The 24,356-nt window shown below is 39.6% G+C and overlaps 1 protein-coding gene across 1 annotated transcript in view; it reads left to right on the top strand.

Moving 5' to 3' along the window:
- The window catches only part of DHRSX (dehydrogenase/reductase X-linked), a 169,929-nt gene that overhangs the window by 33,175 nt on the left and 112,398 nt on the right, over positions 1–24,356 (top strand). The window contains exons 2-3 of the mRNA XM_071747255.1: positions 4,628–4,735; positions 20,203–20,271. Of these exons, the coding sequence (XP_071603356.1) occupies positions 4,628–4,735; positions 20,203–20,271 (177 nt within the window). The remainder of the gene's footprint in view (positions 1–4,627; positions 4,736–20,202; positions 20,272–24,356) is intronic.

The following is a 24,356-nucleotide window of genomic DNA, read 5'->3' as shown; positions in this document are numbered from 1 at the left end:
ACACAAAGGGACATCAACAGCTCCTGCTTGGTCAGGGGATTTCATTAGCACCAGGGCTGTGCTGTATGGTTCTCATGACCCACGGTGAGATCACTGGCATTACGCCTCTGTAATTCAGATAAGTATCTACCTACTTACCAGGAGCAGAGGCAGAGAGAGGGGTGTTTTAAATGCGGTGCAAGATGCACCTGAGGGAACCTCCCTGGGGTAGCAAAGCTGGTGGGTCTCCACTGCCTCCTGCCTGGGGGGCTCCCAGCCTCCGGCCTCTTGCACAAAATAAACAGTGTTTGCTGGAAAACCAGGCTGAGCCCGGGTCTGCTTTGAAAGTTTGATGTTGGTTTTCCTCACGGTTTCCCACCGAAAAGGTGGCTGGTTTGCAAACTCCCCCTTGGAGTGATTCCAGAGGAGGGCTGCAAAGATGATCAGAGGGCTGGAGCTCCTCCACTATGAGGACAGGGTGAGAGGGTTGGGGTTGTTCAGCCTGGAGAAGAGAAAGCTCCCGGGAGACCTTATAGCAGCCTTATAGTACCTGAAGGAAAGATGGGGAGAGACTGATTGCAAGGGTGTATAGTGATAGGACAAGGGATAATGGCTTTAAACTGAAAGAGGGTAAATTTGGGTTAGACGGTAGGAAGAAATTCCTCACTTTGAGGTGAGACACAAGAACAGTGCAGAGGAGCTGTGGCTTCCTCATGCCTGGAAGTCCTCATGGCCAGGTTGGACAGGGCTTGGAACAACCTGGTCTAGTGGGAGGTGTCCATTCCCATGAGGAAATAAGATAATAAGATGGTTGGAATAAGATGATCTTTAAGGTCCCCTCTGACCCAAACCATTCTATGATCCTATGAAATTCTACCTAGAAATGGAGTTGTACTGGGAACAGGGCACTGATAAACTGCTTTTTGCTGCAGTTGCTGCTGCCTTGCACACACAGTCTTGGATTTGATTTCGACTGCTTTTCTTTATGTCAGAACCAGTAGTGTCTCATTTTCATGGAGACTCATTTTACATTAAAGTATTTGTCTTGATGGAAACAGTACAGCTTTTCTGCAGATTAAAATGATTTTAAGATTCATAGAAGTAAAAATTTAGAATTAACTAGGGGATTATTTATTCTGACACCCCCCCTCCCCCTCCCAAATATGTTTTCAGTTTTTCTCTTTGTGTTTCCTGTTTTGGATGAAGTGAGTCCCATACTGAGATGTGACATGCAGTGTTGTGTCTACTCAAAACCATGCTCTGTGGGAGCTGTATGCTGTACTTGTAAATAAAATGGGTACTGGCCATTTATGCCTGTGTCCACAGCCCTCACACCTCCCTCCCTGGGTGCTTAGGTCCTTGAAGCTAGCTGCTACAAACAGGCCTGTTTTAAAGCTTATACAGGATCTCACTAAATATATGTCTGCAGTGGATTCTGTCCAGCTGTAATGCTCTTCATTGCAGGATGATATATATACCTGACTTGGGTGGCCACTGAGACCAAAAACTCCTTTTCTTTGCAGCTTTCATAGGCTGGAGAGGACCAGGCACTTTCTTTCATTGCCCTCTGCTGAGCACCATTTCATCACAGTGATACCTTCTATCACTTTGCTCTCCTGACTTCCCATTTTTCCTTCATGCTATTGCCACTTCGCCAGTCTGCACTTCTCATTTTCTTTTATTTGTTTTCTTCTAATTGAAACAATTTTGTACTAAAATACCACTTCTTATTCAATAGGTAAATACAATGGTGCAGTAAGGGAAATGAGTGAGAGCAGCTGTATACAGCATGCAAAATCCAAATGTCAGGTTGGCAAGGTGGTGAGAGGAGGAAGCACTGGAAGGTAGAAGAGCAGAAGGCACTTAGGCCCAAGGAAAGCAATTTCTCTTGAGGAAATTCCTTTCTTGTTGTCAGAGTATGTGTTTTTTTCAGGTATAGTGAAATAAACAAAAATGGAAATGACTTAATTTTCTTTTTTTTTTTTTTTTTTTTTTTTGCTTTTCTCCGTATTCTGTGTCCAAACACACAGGTGAAATGGAACAAAAGATAAATGAGGAGGGAGAGCTCTGGGGAGAAAGCAAACTTCCAATTTTTGCAATTCATTCTCTCATGTGTCGGCAGAATTTTCAATGTAGATTACGATTGCATGAACAAAACTTTAAAAGAAAATTACTTTATGGATTTGAGCTCACAGGATGTTTTATTTACAAGTAGATATGCATCTGCCACATGCAAAATTTACACATGTATCTGTCATGGCCAGGAACAGCCTTTCCTGCTTTAACACCGAGGCAATACCAGTGCTCCCTCTAAGGATTTAAAGCTCTTGTGCCCCTCAGGAGGGGCCTCAGAATGGCTCTTGCAGCATGGACTCAACTGAGCCAAGAGACATTTGCTTTGCCAGAGCTCATTTTTCGTAGTCTTGAACATTTTGAGCAAACAAGCTTGAAAAGCCATTTGATTCAGATTTGTCTGTCCTCTTGCAAAGACTTTTGCCCCATTCCTCATTGAGGGACCTGTTGCCTCTTAGTACACCCTTGGTACAAAGCAATGTGTTCTTGTTCTCATGTAGTCTAAAACACTGAATGGTGAGCACATACTGGTCCCTCTTTTTATGAATGGGCAGTGATTTTTCACTGCAGGGATGAAAGGACTTGAGATTATATGTCCTTGCCAAATTTCAGGCATATCCGGTCACGCTGAGACACAAGGGCTATTCACATAGAGGTGACAATTTGTTTCACACTAAGAACATTCAAAGAACATTCATTTTTCTTCCTCTTTAAAATCTTTCTTTCCTCTCTCTCTGCATTTTCAAAAAATGCAGAAGTGCTTTTTTTTTTTTTTTCTTCTTCCCCCACATTGCTGGCAGAACAGAACCAAGAAGACACAATCTAAAAAGGCCAAGTCTAATAAAGCAATGCACAATGAAAACTACTATTCATAGTGAACAATTTACTCAAGTATTTATCGACTGGTGTAGCTTTAATTTGTAGGCTTAACTATTGAAAAAAATGTGAATGTTTCATTTAGAGTTTATTAAGAGAAATATTTTCGGTGAAAATTGCAGGACTGCTTATAACTAAATTGAAGCCCTTTAGCCCTCTTGGCAAACTTTTATTTAGCTCAATACCTGCATGTATAGATATCAGTGTAATAATAATTAACTTTTAAATACTTGCAAACGGTTCTCACTCTGCATGGATGGAAAGAATCACATAGTTACCTGAAGAGAACTTAAATTCATATTGAATCGTGCTGGAAAGAACTATGTATTTCAAAGCCGGTGAAATCTGAGTCCTTTTTGAAGTTGCTGAGAAGAAAGCTGCTTGTATCAGCATGAGTCTTGTGCTTCATAACCATATAAAATGTTAGCTTGTGTTGTACAACAAAACAATACCCTAAAAACCTACAAATGAAAATACAAAGTGCTTTGATAGATGAAAGTTGGCATTTTTTTGACTTTGCTATCTATAACATTGCCTATAGACACTGCACCACAGCAAAACAAAATACTCAGTGCCTTTTTCCCTGTCCAAATACCTAGCAGCTTCTTCTGAAAACCAGAAATTCATCTCAGCCTCCTGAAGACCACAAGGTGCTTCATATGAAAGATTTGCCACCTCATAAAAATAAATAATAAAAAAAATCCCATTTGCTATTTGACCTATATTCCATGCCCTACCCCCCAAGCAGTTAAACTAAACCATCTTTGCTCTCCTTTGGTGGGAGGGCTCCCTCCATCTTGGAGGGATGCTCTGGGCACCCCATGGCTGGTGTGAGAGCTGGCGTTCAGGGTGGCAGCCACCCCACAGCAGACATCCCAGCCACTTTTTGGTGGTCAAAGGGCTGCCTGGGCACAGAGGAGGTGTGGATGGTGGGTCTAAGCATCGCCTGGCAGTGGTGGGTTTGGGACTATGCCCTGCCAGCTGGGCTGCATGTTTCTCTGGGTTGAGAAGCTCTTGTGGAGGCAGAGGTGATGGGGGGTGGCCACAGGTGTCAGGGGTGCTGGTTTCTGAGGTGGGTGGGAAAAGCAGGTGGGTTTTTTTGTGCAAAAAATTTCTCCCTTCTTCCTCTGGGAGCCAGGACCCTGCGACTTTCAACAAGGGGTTGCTCAGTTGTGCAGGTAAATTAGGCTGACCAGCTCCTGCCCTTTAGAAGTGTTGTGCTGGGCTGAGCTATTTGCTGTTTCCCCATGTAGAGACAGGTAGAGGCCTGTCCTTAGTCATTCAAAAAGTTTGTAGCATATCATGCTGCCCTTTGAATTTTTTTTCCCTTTGCACGAGAAGAAAACCGTCCCTGAGCTGACTTGTAACAGCTGTCACCTTGCTCTGTAACAAAATTAAGGTGAAAATTGTAAAGGACAGATTACTGTGGGATGACAAAGTGTATGCAACTAGACATGAGAAACTTTCTGAAGTTGTTTCTCTTTTTATGTGGTCAGCTCCAGTCTAGTGCAGTAGATAATGGCAGATGCTCTATAACTTGTGTTTCTGTTGAGAGCTAGAATCTGAGTTGCTTCTGAGGTTGTTTATTAGCCCAGCTTATGTGGTCTATTAAGCATACATCTCTTTAAAATACATCTTAACTTCTTAATCATGTTACTTTGATGAACTAACCTTACATTATTTGTTTTTCTTCATACAGTTTTCCCTACACAAAATGGAAAGGTTGCTATAGTGACTGGAGGTGCTAAAGGAATTGGGTACGAAACTGTGAAGCATTTGGCACGACTTGGCATGCATGTTATAATAGGTAAAGTAGTTATTTTCCTAATATACTTTTTTTGTTTCAAAAAGTATTTTTTATTTCTTTTAAGGAGTATTTTCTTTCCAGAATAAGTAGAGATACGGCAGGGGAAGGCAGGGGAGGGTTTTGCTAGCATTTAGCACAAGCAAAGATTTGATTTATGTTTTGCTTTGTGAGATCTTAAAAGAAAAGTAGAAGAGGTTTTTTTTTTTCATGCCAATTTTAGAAGAGTTATGGAAGAAGAAAACAACAAAGTCATAAAAAAATACTTAAAAATATGGCTATTGCAAAAATATTCTATTATCTTTTTGCTAAGGATGGACTGTGCTGTGATGTTTAGGGTGCACGTGTTCATTAAGAACAAAACTAAAGAAAGCCTTGGAGTAATATTTCAATGTGTAGTGAGGGATGATCGATTTTATAAGGGCAGAGGAAGCCTTATGACTCCATCCTTGCAAAAGTTGCACATTTACTTCTCAGTTTGTCACTGTAGGTAGCCTTTGTGGGCAGGGCAAAGAAATATAAACCAAGAGTGTTTCATTCATGGCAGGCTGGACAACTCCCCTCCTGCAAGTGCCTGTGTTTCTTCATTGAAAATAAAAAGTTCATAAAGTGACCATGTAAGACTGAGACACCTGAAGTTAGGATAGGTGAATTTTGGTAGGAACTCAAAAAATGTCCTAAATATACAATTTTTTCTCTGTACTACAGATAACGTGAGACTTTTTTCAGCTTTCTGTACTAGACATATATAGTCACTAACATATCTACTACATCAGTATGTAACTGTTATGTCCTGCCTCATGGGTAGAAGAGGAAGGTAACTGATCCATAAATCCCCTCATTACAATTAAATGTCACTCAAGGTCTGTATTTGGGCATTAGCTTTAATTAAAGCTATAGAAGCAATAACTCATAAAGACTGATACTTCGCTTATTATAAATGTGCAGGCTGCCTGGTCATAAAGACTGATGCTTTGATTATAACAAGTCACAATACATTTATATTCAAGATGTGTGACCTGGGGAAAATCATAGTAGGCCTTGTGCCACTTAATAATTTTAGGAAGGAAAAGAGAGGGAACAAGAGAAGAAGAGTTAGACAGAAAATCACCAATCCTGTGTTTGTCTGGCCAGCAGGGGAGGGTTGGTGTTGGTGAAGCTCCCAAAGCCCACCATCACAGCTTCTCCTTTTTTAGGCATGTTTCACTTAAACAATTGTTTTGCAATGATGAATAAGCATGGTTGAGACATATCACGATTGAGCAACTGGAGCAGCCTCCTGCTCTCTCTGCTCCTCCACCGTTATCTCTGTAGGGATTCATTCCTCTGGAGTGCAAACGAGGTTTTATTCCAGGGCTTACAATGGTGTTTCATTCCCCGAGGGACAGTCACACGCAGTAGCACCATGAATACTCATATGATTAAAATGCTGCATTTTGGTCCCTTTATCTTTCTTTAACTTCATTTTTACCTAAACATTGTGACTTTTACACCATTAGTGTACATGACTTTTGCATCACTGAAGGCTGGTATTTCATAATGCAGTAGCAAGCTGTCGGTGCCATTTTTTTTAGCTTTTATACAGAATGTACTCTCTCTAAAGTTTTGTATACAAATCCCATGAGAAGAAAAACTAACAAAAACCACAGGAAGCAAAACACAAGAGCATAGTAGTCATGTATTTTTAGTCTAGTGCAGTCAGCAACTAGTGGAATTGCCCTGGAATTGTATAGGTGTTATGTGGAGTACCACTTAGTCATACATGTTTTAATAGATATGTCAAAACAAACACCTGCAAAAGTGTAAACAGATGCTGCTGTATGTAGCTAGATGCTAGATGAGCTAATGTAGCTAGACATAGCTAATGATGCCAGTATGAATATTTCACTAAAGAAATCTCTTTTCATATTTAAGGTGGACTACAAAAATGTACTCAGTGGGAAAACTGAAACACAAGTTTTCTTCTTTTTGCATAGGATGATGGAAACATGGAATATTGTTACTTTTTTTCAAGATTTATTTTATACCATTTAATATTTAGGACATTTTGTGTAACAAAATTCAGTGTGAGGGAGGGACCTTAAAGATCATCCAGTTCCAACCCCCATACCATGGGCAGGGACATCTCCCACTAGACCAGGTTGCTCCAAGCCCTTTCCAATCTGGTCTTAAACACTCCCAGGGATGAGGAATCCGTAAGTTCTCTGGGCAAGCTGTTGCAGTGTGTCACCACCCTCATAATGAGAAATTTCTTCCTATTGTCTAACCTAAACCTACCCTCTTTCAGTTTAAAGCCATTACCCCTTGTCCTGTCACTCCATGCCCTTGTAAAAAGTCCCTCCCCATCTTTCCTGTAGGCTTCTTCAGTTACTGGAAGGCCACTATAAAGTCTCCCTGGAGCCTTCTCTTTTTCAGGCTGAAGAACCCCAACTCCCTCAGCCTGCCTTCATAGGAGAGGTGCTCTCAACCTCTTCTAAAATCTTCTAAAATCTCTAAGAAAGCTGTTTTTTTTCATCTCACAGCAACCCCCTCATCAATCTCATTCACTGCCACTCACACCCATCCTCTCACAAGCACCCAGATGTGTGTGCCTCTGTGGTCTTGGTGAGTGTCACTTGTGTGCAGCATGGGAAAAGGCATAGCAGCTCCCAAGCCCTTCTCCTGCCCGTCTGGTTCTTCTTGATTGGAAATGGCAAGCTGGCTTATGGACAGATCTTTTATACCCTTTAGGAGTCATCAGTTCTTAATACATTTGTCCTTCTCCGGAGTATAAGACTATGCCTATAACCTATTTTCTTGGTCAGCTAACAGGAAAAGTGATGGTATGGGTGATATGCCACAACCTTGATGTTGATATTCTCCTGGTGTCAGAGTGCATGGTCATCTCCTGACAAGTCCTTTGTGCTCTGTCCTTGACTCAGAACATGAATGGTGTCCTGAAAACATGTTCTTTATTTTCTGTTAGAGACATTCTTTTACCTCTCTGCTTTGCTGTTTCTTCTGGTTCTTACAGATACACGCTTCCATTCACTCTTCATTTGTACCAACCCTAATATTTGCATTACGAATCTCTGTAAATGTAAATTAATGAAATTAATTATAGGAAGCATTTGATGAGTAAGTTTTAAAACTGATTCAATTATTTCAGACAGACTCTGATCTAGTGAGTCACAGCCATCTTTGCCTGTGAAATTCTTCAGAGCAGAGAAGCCCTGTCAGTAGAATAGATAGTCACAGGCTTTGTTCCAGCAGCAAGATTAAAACAGTCTTAAAAGCACATTAAATGCAATGACCTTCCATCCTTGTTGCTAAATGTTGGCCACAAGTGTCCAGAGTATGCTTAAAATACTTGTTGGCACATTGGCATTCATTCAGCTTCAGGCCACACAAGCAAAGATTGAAGCCTCAAGACAGCAACTGTGCTCGAACTTTCTACTCTAGAAATGTTTTCACCCTATGTTTGTATATAGGCAGGAACTTAGATGAAAGAAGGGTCAGTGTTAGCTGAATTTAGGCTTGCAGGGGAGACTCCCGTGTAGCTCACAGTAAATACTTTGTCCATTCACTGAATGCTTCTTTCCCATTACAGGAAGTAAGTAGTAAGTGGGAATATTTAGCAATAAAGAATGATCCCCCTGGAGTGGGCAAATGAGTCAAACATGAATGTCTAATGCAAAGATGATTCACTGCCTGGGATGAATGTGACTTTGACTCCATTTGACGTTTTAGAGGAGTAAATGTTTGAAGTAACTTGCTTTTAAATCCAATCTACCACTGGGATGTGGAAACAAATCAGTAGAAAGCATGTTGCCTTGTGGAGCACGAATCCTCACTGCATGAAAGGGCAATGTGCTCACTTGGAGCATTTTCAGCAAGTGGTTGCACAGTGCTTTTGCAGCTTCTTCCTTTCCAGTCCCAGCACTGATTCGCAAGGCTCCTTTCTACTGATGATGATCTCCCTCTCTGGATGCTGTTTGCCCTGCCCTCAGCCTCTTACTGCTGAGGCAGTATGAATTTTAGAAAATTTACACAATTTAGTACTTGATAACTAAGCTTGCATTTTCATTTCCAGAGAGAGGAGGTAAATGACACCCAGGTTTTGGTGGCTGTTGATCACTAGCAGAGATTGAGGATGTTTTTTTGTGTGGACTTACAAATAAATGTGCTGTTGGCAAAAAGGACATTGGAAATTAAGACAATTCAGTCCATTTTATAACAAGATTCCATTCTGGTTCACAGTGTTGGCCACAGTTTGTGTCTGAATTTAGACTGATGAGAAGCATAAACTCTTCATATGCCTTTCATCCCTCATCACTGGGTTTAATTTTAAGAGGGTTCTGTGAGTGGATGTAAAAATTGTTGACTTAAAAAGGAGAGCTTAGGTTTGATTTTCCCCTTTTTTCTTTGTCAGTACATTAATAAAAGAAAGTTAGAAATAAAAGTGTGACAATATCTAATACAGAAGCTTTGACAATCCTGTCTGTGAATAGTGAGTGAAATTCAAAAGAATTTCAGCTTGACAACATTACACATATGCTGCTTAATATAAAACACCAGGTTCAGGACAGCGTAATTAATCTTCAGTGCCTGGGTGTATCACTGTCACAATTTTATAAGACAGGCTCACATTCTAAAAGGAAGCAGTCTCATACATATAAATGTGTGTGTGTATATATATTCAAGTGACTTATTTGAACCATGCAATTTTGGCATAAATAAATGTGGTTCCATCATCAGACTCAGCACTTCTGTGTGACCTCTGTAAGCCCTGCAGGAGGCCAAGCAAGAAATTTCTGTTATCTGTTTCACTCACATTAGTTTCCAATTTTCAAGCTGGACTCTCTGCACCATATATCAAAAAATTCTTATATTATATAATGCTACAAAGTGACTATAGAAGGATAATAAAATTCTGTCAAGATGGTGCAATTGTTCACTTTCAAAGGCAGTTTTATTTAATTTCAATTACTAAAAATTTATATGGGATACTTTAATTTTTCTCACTGTACATAGATGTATGAGATGCTTGTGTTATAACTTTTTTCAAGAAAAGTGTTTTTCTTCTAACTTCAGCCAGGTTTTATTAGTCTTGAATAGGTTGTAGAGTTAGCCCACTTTTAAAAGTGGGTGATAGTTTCCTTTTTCTTATATGAACAGTAAGAAAATGCATGAATAATAAGAACATTATAATTGTCACTCAGTAGTTTTTCATGTATCACTTTAATCAGAAAAAACTCCACTTACAGTGCTCTGTTATTTTTATACACAGCTTTCTCAATCAATAAGAGTTTTGTCTTTACTCCCTAATTTCTGTTTGAAGACTGTCCTTGGTTTTTTTTTCCCCTTCTGTCCTGTTTTGAGCCAGGACAGAACTAATTTTCCTTCCAGTAAATTTACTTTTCAGTAAGGTCTCTTCTAAGTAACAGCACAGCAAGTTTCTCAGTCAGTGTCTGCTTCTAGGACTGATAATGCTGGATGTTTAGAGTTACTCCTGGAGAATGTTATGCAGAACCTGTTTGGTTCTGCTAAACTTCTTGTGTTCCAGAAATGAAAGGAAGGAAAAGGGGTTGCACCTGTGACTCTCCTGTGGGGAGGAGTGGATCTACAGGTGACCAGAATTGACCAAAGAAAGTATTCCATCCCATACACATCATACTCAGTGCAAATCTGAGGGATCACGAGGGTCAAGGTCTTTTCATAGAATGACATAATAGAACCATAGAATGGTTTGGGTTGGATGGGGCCTTTAAAGGTCTTCTACTTCCAAACCCTCTGCAGTGAGCAGGGACATCTCTAACTAGATCAGGTTGCTCAAAGCCCTGTCCAACCTGGGCCTTGAATATTTCCAGGGATGGGCTACTACCATCTCTCTGGGCAGCTTGATCTTGTTCTGATGTTTTCCCATCGAGGTGGTGTTCTGGGAGAACTCCATCAATTCTTCTACGTTTAATCCTGATCTGCACCTTCCTGAATCCATGCATTCCTGCATCCTGCTCCCATCTGCTGTTAACTCCAAAAATCCAATCTGTCACCCTTTAGTCTCAGTGCTGACATGAGCATTATTTGGGGCGAACACAATAGTGGTTTGGTATATATTTGTATATATGTCATTATTTTCTTTTTCATCAGTACTGTTTCATTAAATCCATGTAGCTGAGTTTCCAATAAGGATAAATCTCTCATCCTTACTGTCTTTCTTTTTTCTGGGAAAGGAGAGGGGTTCGTAGAGAGTATCTGTCATTTGTTTAGCTCTTATCCCAGACACCTTTTAAAAAATATATTTGTTTATGTTTATTCATTTTGAACATTTCACATATAATATTTATAGGGTTTTTTATAATTGGCAGTGATTTGAGTCTACATATTGATGAGCAAACTCATTATAGCACTCTTTGGTGCATTTGAAACTGTCATTAAAATATTGACAAACAACTGAACAGAAACTCAAGATCCAAGAATTCTCTTTTGAGGAGTAATCTCAAGTAGAAATGTAACTCAACATCTGTGTGGGTGTATTACATTGTAAAAAACTTTGATTAACTGAGCTCAACTGTTATGTCAGTGAGAGAGACTTGGATTCCTATGTTTTGGTAGTATTTCTAAAAATCTTAAAGTAAATTCCTTAAGGCTCTTAAGGACACTGCACAGCCCAAAGGATAAGTACAAATGTAATTACATTCACACAATAACATTCCAGGTTATGGCAGAACACAGACAGAAATGTTCATTTTCTTCCTAGACAGTGTTACTACTGGAGTCCAATGGGGATATGTGTTAGGACCCATGCTATCAGCATGTAACTTTAGAGGAAGGGCAAGCAGTGAAGTGACAAGTCTTTCAAATTGCATTTCATTATTCAGGGTACTAAAGACCAGGGATGTGTGTGAAGAATTGCAGAAAGATCATAATAAGCTGAATGTTAAAAGGCACGTCCAATTCAGATCAATGTAGACTGATGGATGTAGTGAAAAATCTTCACTCCAGAAAAATAAATGATGGGTTGTGTATTGGCCCTCATCAATTTGGAGGAAGATCAATAGATCATGCTATGAAAACTCAGTGCTTAGTAGCAAAAAGAAAAACAAGTCTTAAAAATGGTTAGAAAAATTAAAACCAAAACAGACAGTATGAGTTTGTCACTGTATAATCTTTTGTGTGTCTGCATCTTACATGCTGTGTTAAGTCCTGGACTGCCTGTTTCAAAATGGATAACATAAAAATGAAAAGGATTTAGAGGAAGACAAGCTTATCAAGGGAATGAAGCTTCTTTATGAGGAACAACCAGATGGGTTTAGAATCTTCAGTCTGAAAATGTGTTCTAAGACAGGCAAACACTACACTGTCTCTTCTAAAAGAAGTACGTAAAAGGAGCAGCTAAAAAATGCAGTGTCTATTAATAGTATGGGGATTATTACAAACTCAGTATAGCTATAGTGCCACCCATCAGAAAATAAATTAAAATAGACTAAACCAAGCCACTGTGGTAAAAGCCAAAATCCACCAGTAGTTTGAAAGGATTTCAGGACTATTTCTAATATCTTTTGCATAGGACCTCAAATCTCCATTGGTACAGAAGAATTGTAAGAGGGCCATACGTGACTGTTGGGCAGTTTTAAGAAGGATGTTGTAAATATAACAGTGAGTGTGAATTTTGACAAAATAGGCAGACATCATAAAAAAATATAGAGTTAAATATGTGATGATAATTCTTGGAAGAGTTAGTGCATTTTTTCCAGACATTTACTTAATTTATTCATTAAGCATTTATTAAATGCTTAAATGCTTTGAAGAATTCAACAACTGCATGAATTACTTTAATCTTGATTAGCTTTTGGCACAGTTCATACCAAAATGGGTATGGACTTGATGATCTCAAGGGTTGGACTTGATGATCTCTGAGGTCCCTTCCAACCCAGCTAATTCTATGATTCTATGAAAATATTTTAAAATGGCTAGCTTATCTTGAGGTAAGAGAAAAATCTCTTATAGATTAGTAACTGATTAGGAGACAGAAAACAACCTTTAGGAATGATTTGTCATCTTTGGGATGGAGCAAAAGCACTCCTGATCCCCTGGCCGTATGTTCAGTACATTTATAAGAGACAAATATAGGAAGAAGAATGAACAATAAGATGATTGTACAAATTTGTTTAGGATAGTCAAATTAACTTTACTACTGATAATTAAGGACTTTACGCATCTGACATACAAGAACAGTCTGAGAGAGCTGGGACTGTTGAGTTTAGAGAGGGGAAGGCTCAGAGGGACCTTTCCCAGTGCATAAATACTTGATGGAGCCAGTAAAGAAGATGTAGCCAGGGTCTGCTCAGTGGTGCCTGTAACACAAGAGGCAATGGGCACAACCCAAAAGCAAGAAATTTCATTTAAGCATAAGAAAATATTTCTTGACATTGAAGTTGGTCCAGCAGGTTGTCCAGAGAGGTTTTAGGGTCTCCATAGTCAAAACCTGACTGGACGTGGCCCGGAGCAACCAGCTGTAGCAGGGGGTGGGGCTGGATGGTCTCCAGAGTTTCCTCAGCCATCTGGTGATCTTGTGAAATGAAGAACAGGGAAGAATTTCACAATATTGAATGGCTGGGTTATAAAGTGATGGACAAATACTGAGTGTCAGTCAATGAAAATACTGCATATGAGGAAAAAAAAATTCATGTTTATATTTACAGGAACAGGATCTACATTAACTACTAGCACTCAAAAAAAAAATTAAAAAATTGTGATTCACCATTGAAAGGTCTCTATGGAACACCTTCAATATTCAATGACAGTCAAAAGGGCAAATAAAATTTTATTACTTAGCAGAAAAGAAGATGAAAACAGGATAGGAAGCATCTGTCTTCCTTTGTAGAAATTGTTGTTTCATCCTGTTGTGAATACTGAAGAGGAGTCTGGTAAAACTGGAAAAAAGAAAGAGGGCTAGTGGGTAAGCTGGGATGACTCCATGCTAATGAAGCCAGGTTCTTCTGCTTGCAAACAGATGACTGAGGTGTGATGTCATGCAATTATGAATGGTATAGAGAAAGTGAATGAGAAGTGGTTATTTTCTGTCTTATTGTACACAAACATCCAAGAGAATAAATAAAAAACCACCACCACTGAAGCACAACTTTTTAGTGTAAATGAGTGTGTCACTAAATCACCGAGCTTGTTGTCCCAGAACCCAATGGCAGCCAGGTGCTTGAATGAATTGCAAGTGCAATTAGATGAAGTGGTGGAAGTAGGTTCATTGAAAGTTTAGGTGTAACCTTTGAGTCAGGAAATCTCTGAAGCTTCTTGCTGCTGGGAGAGTGTATGGGAAAACATCACTCCTAGATGTAAGGCTCACTTACACTTCCTCCTTAAGCAGATGCTATGGGTTATTGTTGGAAACAGGGCACTTGTGTCTTTGGTTCAATAAATGGGGTCATTCTGAACTTCTTGGAAAAGCTGAGTTGCTGAAGCCTGGGGCAAGAATGATGATTTCTTTCGTCGTTGCAGACTGACTTCCTCCACCTTACTCAGTTTTGCTTCTTTTCTCAAAGGAACACTTAAAAGGACGTTTTTGCTTATCATGTCAAAAAAGGCATGTATTTAATTCTGACTGCTGCATGATGAACGGGATGACAAAGGACCTGTGGTACTTCTAGACAAAAGGAAGCTTTGCATCACTTTCTCAATGTTTTCTTTTACCAGGTCACTTCCTTCTTTACTGAATAACGAATTCATGACTTGGAAGTTTTATGAGAGAAACCCAAGAGCTATATTTCTTTCTCCTAAACAAGAATTTTGTTTGTTTGTTTTTTTGTTTTTGTATTGAAGACTTTGTAAATATCTTTTAAAAACTGAACAGAGTTCAAATTTCTCATACTCAGAACTTTTTGGGGACATTCATCCCTCTCTCTGAGGCACGTGCTATTCGTTGTGCAGTTCTGTTCACACTCATGAAATCATAATCCTCAACACCAGTTGATAGGATTTCATTTTTCTCTTGAGGCTTTCATTGCCCTTGCAAGCCATGTCTTCAGGCTGGTCCTCCAGTGAAATCAGTTCCTCTTCCATCATAATGAGGATTATGCTACTTTGAGGAGGCTCCTTAATTCAAATTCCAGTTGGAATCTTTTTTATATTCTGTTGCCCAAAGACTCCTACCCACCACCCTCTGCAAGTCCTTAATCAGATAGTAGACATCTATACAGAATTTATTACCATCCCACCCAGCTTCTCCTGGTAACACAAATATGCATTAGATTTTATGAGCACCACATCTAAACTTGGGTTACTTAAAGCAATCAGGGGGGAGTGGGGAGGGCCACAGGGAAGGCTGCAAACCCTGGAAAATTATTCATCACTTCAGAGATTAACCAGTGGCTAATTACAGCCAAGTAAGTCAAGGGATGAGAGTTGATCTTAGGTCGACAGGTTCCCCAGGCACTGGGGAATGAGGGGGTCGGAGTTGTCCAAGTTTGGGGTGCAAAGGAAGGGCTGGGAAGTGATGTGCCAGCATCGCTGTCCTGCCACCAGGCAAACTGTCCCCGATCCCCCCACCAGGGTTTGCTGTGGGCTGAGGGGTGCCTTGGTACACAGGGAGGCTCTCGGGCTCAAGGCTGGAGGGGTCTGGGTTTTTCTCTGGACCACCACATCCTGGGGTGGTTTACATCTTCTCCATGTTCCTCTCAACAAGTTTTTATTTGTGTTTTGGATGTATGTGTTACCTTGCTGAAAGTCAGGAAATTCTCCCTCTGCTAACTTTGGTAAACAAGAGCTTTTTGGATTTGTGAGCTTATTCTGTCCAGGCTGCCTTGAACTCTACAGTCTGTCATTGTGCATAGGCTATTTTAGATTTCTTTTTAATGCCCTGCAGTATGTTCCCTTGAAATGCCAAAATGTCAAGATTGTAAATTCCTATTTTTGCAAAACACCAATTGGAAAAGATCCTGTTTTTTTATCAGGATCAATTTAGTACATAAATTTTGAGCATGAGTAGTGATTATTCTTCTGAAGAGAAAGAAGAATTTCTTTCACATTCAAGAAAATTAAAAATATTGTATAAAGAAAACATCTATATGTATCAGGACCCCTTAAGTAGTGATAGTGTAGATGTTTCCTAGATGTGCTGGGTTTCTATAGGCTGTGTTCTTGCCCTCCTTATTCAGGCTGAGCAATCCTCTGTGACAGTCCCATTGAAATCCTTAAAATAACTTTCATATTTAGGATCTACTGAAATGATTAAGATGACAGATCCTAACCTTTAGGGTAAGATCCAAAGCCTATTGCTGATGCTAAGAATTTTTCTCTGTTATTTTGTGGTGGATTTAGATCAATGTGCTTTGATTTGTGGTGTTTTTGTAGATCATAGAATCACAGAATCATCAAGGTTGTAAAAGACCTCTAAGATCATCGAGTCCAACTCTCCACCCTACAATCCATAACCACTAAGCCATCCACCGTATCTCTTCATCTACCCATCTTTTGAACACCTCCAGGGATGGTATTCCCACCACTTCCCTGGGCAGCCTGTTCTAATACCTCACCACTCTTTCTGTGAAGTTTTTCCTAATATCTAACCTGAACCTACCCTGGTGGAGCTTTATCCCATTTCCTCATGTCCTATCACTGGTCACCACAGAGAAGAGGCCAGCATCTCTTTCACTACCATTTCCTTTCAGGTAGTTGTAGAGAACAATGAGGTCTCCCCTCAGCCTCCTCTTCTTCAAGCTGAGCAGCCCCAGTTCCCTCAGCCTCTCCTCTTAAGTCCTGTTCTCCAGACCCCTCATCAGCTTGGCTGCCCTTCTCTGAACCCTCTTCCAGCACCTTGATGTCCTTATTATACTGCAGTGCCAAAAAATGTACACAATACTCAAGGTGCAGCCTCACTAAGGCAGAGTATCAGGGCAGGATCACCTCCCTGGTCCTGCTGGGGACACTGTTTCTGATGCAGGTCAGGATGGACTTGGCCTTCTTGGCCACCTGGGCACACTTCTGGCTAATGTTCAGCTGGCTGTCGATCAATACCACCAGGTCCCTCTCTTCTGGGAAGGTCTCCAGACAATTCTCTCCAAGCCTGTAATTGAAGATTGCCTAGGTGAATGTAAGAGTACAGTCCATTTTTTTTTTTTAAATAAAAGTTGTATTTAAATCTATTTTTAATTTTTTTTCAACATGAGATATGGTATTTTACTAAGAATTATATTTTTTTTTCATGCCATGAAAATGATAACCTGTTTTATACAGGTGAATCTATTCAGACTTGAATTTATTTTATGTTAGGTTTGTTTTCAGAATTGGTTGTTTCAGAATAGGTTTCAGCGTTGTTATTGAATCAGTCTCACCTGAATTTTTCACTGTTATGTGACAACCAAGTAGAAGAAGAGCATGAGATAGGGCACTGAGCAGCTTGCATAAACAGTTCTTGAGAAAACTGTATCTATTTTGAGTTCCCAATAGACACTTAGCATGAAATGCAAAATTATTACTGGTTTGGGTACTTTGATAATCTAAGCTCTCAAGACATTGAATCCCTTTCTCTCAAAGATTGTGTTCAACTTCCCTCACTTCCTTTTCTTATCTTCCCCTCCAAACCACTTGAATCCTGAGCAGGCAGATCTTACACTACAGATACTACTGTGCTTAAAATTGATAAATACTGGCATGCATGAATTCTGGCATGTCAAATGTGTGAAAATTATGGTGAATCATTTGTAAAAAGTCCAGCCAGAGGATTCTCCTGACTATCACAAAGATTTTAAATGAATCACTACAAAAATGCTACTAAGGATCTCAAACAACTGATGGTGGTAAGAATTTGACCCTTGTATAGTAAACTGTCCCTCTCCTTAATTCAGAGTGCTGTACTCCTGTTCAGTACACTTGGAGGTCGTGCCCTTCATCAAGACACAAATTATTTTTTACTTTTCCCAGCCTAGAGCTGATTGTGTTTGCTTGTTGACTTTTGAATTATTAATGCAGCACTTTAAAAGGAGGTTTTTTTCTTTCTCATGCCTACCACTCACTTTGCTTGGAGAATCCCAGAAGGATGGACTAGAAGAGAAGCAGTGCAAGAGTGCAGTGCAGTGCCCCTTTTCTTTCCTACCCCTGCTCAGCAAGGGGATGCTGATCCCCATAAGCTAACTCAGGAGCAAAGATTACTCTCCTGCCCTTGCATCTTCCTGATATACGTCTTTGAACTTTTTGTAAGGATTTTGTTGATTTGTTCAGTGTCTTTCTTTCAGGTTTTTCTTTAAAAGAAGTATTTCAAAAGGCTTCTATTACAGTAGCTGCTTTCAATGAGGTTATTTTAGTTTTGTGATACTCCAGCCTCCAGAATCTGATTTTCAAACTTTCTCTTAAACCAGGCTGGAAACAGATATTTGAAGTGACTGTTTAGCAAAATAATTATTTTTTTTCCCAGTGGTCTAGAGTGAAAAATATGCAAATATGAATAAAATGAACTCATTTGGAAGGCACTGAGCTTTAATGAATAATCATTTCTACAGCAGCAAAATAAAGCAAATTAAAATTTGTTGTAAACGCCGTCTCTTTTAAAGGACCAAATTAAGTGAGCATACTGGGAGTTAAATCAAGACACTGGAGGCTTTAATAAGGCTGTTCTCTGCGTGAGGAGTGCTGAATGAAAGAGGAATCAAATAAGCCCTTCACAGAATTGGCACTGGAGTATTTTTGTTTCTAGCCTAACTCTATCTGGCGTAATAACACGCTGAGTTTGAAATCTTACTCTAGTACATCACTCGAGGTGAAACAGTGAGGCAAATTGATCTGTTGCCCATAACCCTGTGCACAGATTTCCCCAGAAATGGCAGTTTCACTGGAGGGTTTGTTTGTTTACGCTGCAGCTATATCTGGAAATTAGGATCAAGCTGAATGTTTCTGTTGTGTGCAAGGCTGGATGGTTTTAAAGGGGAAAAAAACAACAGCAAGAAGAAAATACTGCAAGTGATGTCTGCTTTGGTCTTTTTGTTTGTTTGACTTTTGAGTTTTGTTCCTTTTTTTTTCTTTTTTTTCTCTTTTTTTTTTTTTTTTTCTTTCTTTCCTGGTCAGTCTGAGCAATATAATCTATAGTTAATAGAATTTCTAGACAACAGTTATAGGCCAGTATTACTTTAGGGAGATTTTTTTTCTCTTCAGTATCTGGAACGCTAAATGTCTTTATTTTGGCTACATTTATGTAAATACTGAGTCTTCTTGCATATCACCAGAACAAAGATATGGTGCAAATCATTGTTTTTCACTGCAGGAGCAGAGCAAAAATATCACCCTCAAATGAATGTATTTAGCCTACCTCCTTGACATGGTCAGGTTGCCCCAGAAATCTGTTCTGTGCTCTTGGCCTTTAGCTGGTGCAACCAATGGATGACACATGATCTGTCTCAAAGGGCTTACTCCCCCTTTTTAAACACATTCACTGTAACTTCAAATGAAACCAGTTTAATAACACAATAAAACATGTCCTGACATCTTGAAGTATAAATGAACACGTACCAACTAATGCGAGCAAGAAGTTGAACCAGATGACCTCCTGAGGTCCCTTTGAACTTCAGCTTTTTCCATGACACTGTGATTCTTTCCTCGTCTTTGATGAAGATGGTTCACTGTTACTAAAAAAATGTCAAAAAAAAAGTGAAAACCATGAAATTTCTGTTTCATAGCTTACAAGTGAATGAGAGGAAAGGATGCTTGGAGAGGGGCACGAAAACGCCTTTATAGAAACCAAGGTATAAGTTTATACAATGAGTAAAGGAAAGCAACTTCATGAAGATTGTAAGAGATATCATTGTTTATATCCAATTTAGATTGTAAACATTAATGTGCCATGCTATCAAAAATATTTTTGATAGATTAATGGAATGTTAAAATTAATTTCAAAAATTTACCTTGTATTAGCAAATGCAGTGATTTGCTTGTGCTTATTTTTATTGCACTCATTTAAGTTATCTAAAAATTGGCAAATAAATATCAGACAACTATTAACTGTCCACCTAAGCTTAACAGCACAAAAGGCATTTATTTGATACTTAATCACATTTTATGCTATCACTGGTAAAACCTTTCCTGACCTCTTAGGGCAGGGTGGTGGGGCTTTTTCCTCCAATTATGGAAGACTTCATTTTAGAAAAAGGGTGTGGAGATGTCTGCTCTAACCCATAGTGAACCTGTATAGGATCTGGATGTGTTATAATTCACTTGGCTTGGAGACTCACATCTCAGTTCTGCTGGTCCAGCCTGCAGATGGTCCTATCTTGTATGAATAAATGAGGTGAACAGGCAGAACTTGTGTGACCAGCAGTGCATTTGTACAGCCCTCTTCAAAAATGCCTGCCACCTGACAGTAACGAATCAGCCTTTTTTACCTGAAACTCCATACTGGTCTTACACTGTGCTTAGCCCTTCATAGGGATATGTTTATATTCACTGTCTCTAATTGCATCACTGATTTTCTATTTTCTGTATTGTAACAGCTGGAAACAATGAGAGCGAGGGCCAAGAAGCAGTGAGAAAAATACAAGAAGAAACTTTGACTGGAAAAGGTACCACACTACACCCTTTTCTTTAAGGAACTCTTTATTCCTCTCTTTCTGTTGGCATCTTCTTCTATACAAGGTTCCCTTGTGTTTTGTCAAACTATTTAGTTTGAGGAAACTAATTCTTACTTAAAGTAAATCTGACACAAAGGTAAAACAAGTAGGATGGAGTTTTTTTAAAATGTTTTCAGGTTTTTTTTTTTACCTTCTTTACTGTGTACCAGTGCAGAAGGACTGGCTGCAAGTTACAGTCTGCCTGTGCTTGCATGTGGGCATATTGATTTAATAGCTGGGCAGAAAATCAAAATACTAGTAATTTCTGCTGAGGGAAGGGTGACAGCAGATAAGAGGGGTGTGCTCTTTTTTCTTGCTGGTCTTGCCTCTTGTGGTGTGTATATTTGCATTAAAAATATGCTGGTTTTTTTAAAAAGAAGTTTCTACAAGAAGAGGACTGTCTAGTTGTGTGAGCACATGGTGAGAGCATATAATGCTTCACAAAATAAAACTGTGTTCTTAAAAACAGATGGACTTTTCACATAAGCCAAAACTTCTACATTTTTGCCACACTTCCAGTTTTGTTGCTTCAATCTGATGAGCAGTTGTGTTGGTGGGAGGCATAAGAAGAGCATAGCTTGATAACTCTGAGAAAAGGCATCCTGCACACTGTCTGCTGTGTGATTATAATTTGCAGTTTATGATGGAGGTTGATGCATCTAGTATTTCCATCTCAGATTCACTGGGTGTAGTTCCTAGTAGTGTATGATGATTCACTGCTTCCACTTTGATGTATCACTTCTTGGCAAAATAATAGGGCAGTCCCGGTACTCCACCCTATTTAGGATCTTCATGGCTTCTGCTGAGATCTGATTCTGGTTTTGTGACTCTAATGATTACTGTTATGATGATCAAAATACATTAATTATTGTGCTAAAAAAACCCTTTCATTAAGATTTATCTTTTGACTTAAATAAATGTGCATCCATCGTAGCCTCAGGATACATGTATGCTAGTTAAAAGCTTCATAAATTAAGGTATAGTCAAAAGGATCATGAAAGGAAAAAGGTAATTATTACATCATTTAAATCTTTTGCTGGAAGATTCTGTACAGAGACCAAAACTATTTGGAATTAATTGCATCACGTGATGTGTGTCTGAATAAACCAGGTTCAGCCTTATTTTCTTATATCTGTATGATCACAGACTTTTCTAGCACCTAGTCTTACATTTTTATTTTTTTTTTCTGAACGAAGTAAGCTTTATCCTTCAGTTATAAACCTGGTCACGATACAGCTGGCAGTTTCAAGAAGCTTCAACTTTAGATTTGGCCTAAAAACAATCTGGAAACAATGCCTTTTCAGCATTTCTCATTGACTGAGGGATATTTGTATTTACAAGTTAACAGGTTGCATCAGACTGAGCAGCAGTCCTGTGGTACTGCACTTCCAGTTTAGCTTTGTAATGGGATGTGTATGCAAATACTGTGACCAAGATGAGGCTGTGGGACTGTACCACCTTTTCAAAAGCTACTGTTTAATATCTCTTCAGTCACTGCATAAAAACTTTATTAGTTGTCATGACCTTCACCCTCACCCTCCTGTCCTCCCCTTTTTTGAGCATTTTTCTGTGCTACAGAAACTGTTCCCATCTGGAATATTGGACTATCGAAGAAGAAATACTCAAAGCAATATTTCTGGGCAGCCAGAATGATCAAAGAGTGGGATATATAACTGTCCTTCTTTTACTATGGGCAAACTGTACGAGTGAGTGCCACCAATTTGTTATCCAGATCTCAGAACTTAAAGAACAAGGAAAGTCTCCTAGCTTGTTAGCACGTTAGACAGCAAAAGGGAGCAAGTGACCTTGTCCTCTCCTTGTTGCCTGTCTGAGCCCATAAGTAGAAAAAATATCCCCAGAGACACTCCTGGGGAAAGGCCAGGCTTGCTGAATGCATGTAATTGCAGTGTTTTTATGGCAATGCCATTCTCCTACTGGTCCTCTGTCTGTGAGGCTTTGTCTGCTAAGGGTAAGTAGTTTTACCTGACACAATCAACAATTATTTCAGGTACACATGAGATTCAAAGGATGTACATAAGTGATTTCTATGAAGCAGCTCATGAGCAGTAATGAGTTAACAGTTTCAGAGGGGTATAAAGGAAAAAAAGGCCGTGCACACAGGTAATGCTTTTTTGCAGCAGCACGACATGAAGAAAGGACTGGGAACATTTCTGAATCCAGAGAGCTAGGAATCCTGGTTTCCTGGAGGCATTTAAACCAGAGCCAGTGCCAAAAGATGGCAGAATATTGTGGAGAAAAGCAGTTGCAGCCATCCCCCTGCAAGGCAGCAGTGCTAAAGGACACAGAAAATCTAAGCCATGTGTCACATCATCTCTTCCTGCCACCCATCTGCTTCCATGGTGCTACTCCAGAAACCTCCTTGCTTCTTTCCCCTGCTAATTCCAGACTGTTTAGGTGTCCTCTTTGGTTTTGGGTCTCTGTGCTAAGTTATCTACTACTAAGTGTAAAGAGCAAGGAAGGACATGGGCAGCCAACTGGAAGAGAATAAGGTAAAGGTCTTGATAGACCCAGTTCATCTGGTTATCAGAACCTCCTCTATGATAAAGCAATCAAAGCCCTCAGATATCCAGAGCAGACCAGAAGCAGTGCTACATTGTCATTAAAATTATCACATGGGTACTATTTCCAAAAGACCAAAGGCAACAGATTGCTATGCTCTGAATCATAAAGCTGGGAGAAGCCAGAATGATGTGGGCATTTATCTCGCTTCCATTTGTTAATTTGGGAACTTGTGTTCTTAATAGTAGCAATTATATGGCTGGGAAAATTGTTGATGGCTAGGGATTGCCACAGAGATATTCTAATGGTGTCAGTCTCTGTAATTTACACATAGGGTGTGTCTGTGTTGGTGCACTTGTTGGTTATTTAGATCAAGAGACTGCTTTTCAGGCAACACTCAGCTGTTGCCCGCTTGCTGAGCACAGGTTCACATCAGGAAGGGCATATCAGGCAGGTTCTGATCTGGATTCCTTAGGGAGAGATCCTGGAAGGTGAAGCTGCAGCAGTAGCAGGGCATTCATGCACGAGCACAGACTCAGAGCACCTCTGAACTAAGAGTCAAAACAACCTGTAGAAATTCCTATGTCGAGTCCCCGGCACAAAATGAGCTCTGAAGATTTACTTCTATTAATGCAAACTGCTTGTAAATATAACCATAACTGTAGTTACCAGTCCTGAACAAACCCTAATGAGTTATGAAATTGGGAGGTTTCTGTGAAAAACTCAACTCCCTATGATATTAGAAGAAAAAAAAAGAATCTTTTCATGTACAAAATAGAGTACATCTCCTGACTCAGTTACCCTCAGTTTACATCTTGGAGAATGAAAGCTGGTTTCAGCCTGATGATTACAAACATACAAATGTTGGAAACTAATATATAAACATGAATGAAAACTTCATTCATTCCAACATAGGTTCATGAATGCCAGTGGAATCAGCAATTAGCAAAAGTTTATGCATAAATATCATTTAGCACAGTACCAAGGAAAGGCTCTCACAACTGCAGTGTAGGAGCTGGAGTTGCATCAAGACTCAAAGGAGAAAAAAAATTAAAAGTCAGTGAGAAAACAGGGTGTAAAAGTCATATTAAGCACAAACCTCTTCAAAAGGAGAAGCCTGTGTTTAATCTCACCCAACAGTTTTGTGGCAATTCAAATAAAACCACAATTATAAAACTACACACTAAATCCGCAGCATTCATGAGACTTCCATTTGAAGCCAGATGAGAAAAGAAGAAGAGACTTTCTCCCTTGGAGTCAAAGGAATGAAGAGGTTAGAACAGTGGCAACCAAATCGTGTCATTTGCAGTCTGACCCACATCAAGACAGCGTGGGATAAGCAGTAGGAGGAATGGTGGTGTCTGGAAAACACTTCAGTTCACCTGCTTTCAACAAGCCTGGCTTTTCCCCTGAGCTTTCTCTTGGGATATTTGTGCTACATTTGGCTCAGACAGGGAACAAGGAGATTACAAGGTCTCTTGCTCTCTTTTGCAGAATAACCTGCTAATGAGTAAGGA

The sequence above is a fragment of the Heliangelus exortis genome, chromosome 1 (assembly GCF_036169615.1).
Source record: "Heliangelus exortis chromosome 1, bHelExo1.hap1, whole genome shotgun sequence".
In the NCBI taxonomy this organism is placed as follows: domain Eukaryota; kingdom Metazoa; phylum Chordata; class Aves; order Apodiformes; family Trochilidae; genus Heliangelus; species Heliangelus exortis.
This window is presented reverse-complemented; position numbering and strand designations above follow the sequence as displayed.